This window comes from Myotis brandtii, unplaced genomic scaffold (assembly GCF_000412655.1).
Source record: "Myotis brandtii unplaced genomic scaffold, ASM41265v1 scaffold786, whole genome shotgun sequence".
Classification (NCBI taxonomy): domain Eukaryota; kingdom Metazoa; phylum Chordata; class Mammalia; order Chiroptera; family Vespertilionidae; genus Myotis; species Myotis brandtii.
This window is the reverse complement of record NW_005371157.1, coordinates 287,365-289,327: the sequence shown is the minus strand read 5'-3', so window position 1 is coordinate 289,327 and position 1,963 is coordinate 287,365. Positions and strand designations below refer to the sequence as shown.

The 1,963-nt window shown below is 65.8% G+C and overlaps 1 protein-coding gene across 1 annotated transcript in view; it reads right to left on the bottom strand.

The window, feature by feature from the left end:
- Positions 1–1,940, bottom strand: part of TTYH3 (tweety family member 3) — a gene marked incomplete at its 5' end in the record, with an annotated part of 14,041 nt that extends 12,101 nt beyond the window's left edge. The window contains 3 exons of the mRNA XM_014530980.1: positions 930–1,005; positions 1,526–1,598; positions 1,846–1,940. Coding sequence (XP_014386466.1) covers positions 930–1,005; positions 1,526–1,598; positions 1,846–1,940 — 244 coding nt within the window. The remainder of the gene's footprint in view (positions 1–929; positions 1,006–1,525; positions 1,599–1,845) is intronic.
- Positions 1,941–1,963: the final 23 nt, after the last annotated feature.

Below are 1,963 nucleotides of genomic sequence, written 5' to 3'. Positions count from 1 at the left end.
GCACCAAGGCGAGTGACAGTGGCAAGGACAGCTGTCAGGGCCCTGCCAGACCCCCCCGCACACCCGGTCCCCCCTCCCCCGCATGGGGGCGCCCAGGCTGAGGTGGAAACGGCTAAAACCCAGCCTCGCACGCACCCTGGGGCTTTCCTGGGCAAAGGGGGGAGGGCAGTCCCACGAGGGCCACTCAGCAGCCCCAGGCTCTGCCCCCCACTCAGCCCACAGCCTGGGTCCTGCCGCCTCCCCCTGCACCCACACTTGTGGGGAAGTCCCGCCAGCCCCCCCCTCCGCACAGCCTGCAGGCTCCACACGTGTGCAGGCAGCAGACACACTGCGTCCAGGCCCCTTTAGGCTCAGGGCGCCCCGTCTCCGCCCTGCTTCCTCCTGAGGCCACCGCACCAGCAGCCCAAAGCGGCCGAAAGGCCTCCATCCCCCCTGCTCCCCACCCTCCAACGGCCCCAGAGTCAAGTCCAGGCTCCGGCCACAACCTGCCCTGAGGCCTCCTCACCCTCCCCTCCCAACAGGTCTATTTTCTGCCTCACGAACACACGTTTGTCTCTGCCTCAGGGCCTTTGCACAAGACACACAGCTCCTTCTGGTTCAATTTTAATGCCGCCTCTTCGGCAGGCCACCCTGACTACGTGCCTGAGCAGCCACCGTCACCCACTTCCCCCATCACCCGCTCCCCTCGCCCCTCCGCACGGCCACCTGCCCCCTCCCCTCATCGCTGGACTCACGGTGCCTGTCCTCGTTCCCACAGCCTCCCACCGTTACTGCTCACTCACCAGCCTCCTGTGCTGGGAGGTCCTGCCTCCCCCAGACCCAGACCCAGACCCAGACCCAGGGTCCATCAGGGCGGGGGTGCCTCGGCCTCGCTCAGGGGGTATTCCCAGCCCCGCCCCTGGTACCAGCTCAGGTGGGCGCAGGCTCACCCCCACTCAGCACCGAGTGCTCCTCCACCATCCTGGTCACATAGGTGTCGGGATCCACACAGAAGTCACTGGAGCCCTGGGATGGACGTAGGCAAGGAAAATGGGGTTACCAAGCTAGGCCCCCAACCCTCTGCTCTCAGAGGTAGAGCCTGGTCCCCACCCCTGGGTCGCCACCCCGAACAGGGACACTGGCTCTAGGCCGGTGGTTCTCAACCTTCTGGCCCTTTAAATACAGTTCCTCATGTTGTGACCCAACCATAAAATTATTTTTGTTGCTACTTCATAACTGTCATGTTGCTACTGTTATGAATCGTCATGTAAATATCTGATATGCAGGATGGTCTTAGGCGACCCCTGTGAAAGGGTCGTTCGACCGCCAAAGGGGTCGCGACCCACAGGTTGAGAACCGCTGGTCTAGGCGCTCCCGGCGGGTGCTGGGCAGGCCAGGCATCCAGGCCCTGGGGGCACTGCCTTGCTGTGTGCCAAGGACAGGACCCGCCCCTTTGGGCCCTCATGTCCCACGGGAGGGGGAGGGGCGAGAAGTGTGGCTCCCCCATGACTCGGCCCAGCAGACAGGGACCCCCGCTGCCACTCACCACAGACGCAGCCAGCTCCAAGCCCAGCGCACCCCAGCTGATGACCAGGGCCAGCACCCCCAGCAGGCAGACCCTGGGGCAATGAAAGCCAATCAGCACCCCCCAGGTGAGGGGGGAGGTGAGGGGGTTCATGCCACCTGCTGGGATGCCAGCCAGAGGGCCAGCCCCAGGGCACCCCTGGGGGTCCGCCCACACAGGCCTGTGGCTCCCCCCAGACAGGCCCTGTGCCCGACCTGCTGAGGAAGGAGGGTGCGGAGGGGCTGACTCAGGGAGATCGGCTTGGGCGCCTCCCCACCCCTGGGTCGCAGGCCCACACTCACCCGACGAGGATGCCCTTGGAGCTGCGGATGAGGCCGACCAGCGCCAGCAGGCAGATGGCCACGTCCAGCAGCAGCAGGCCCAGGTAGCCCAGCCACCTGCAGAGCACAGAGGTGTGGG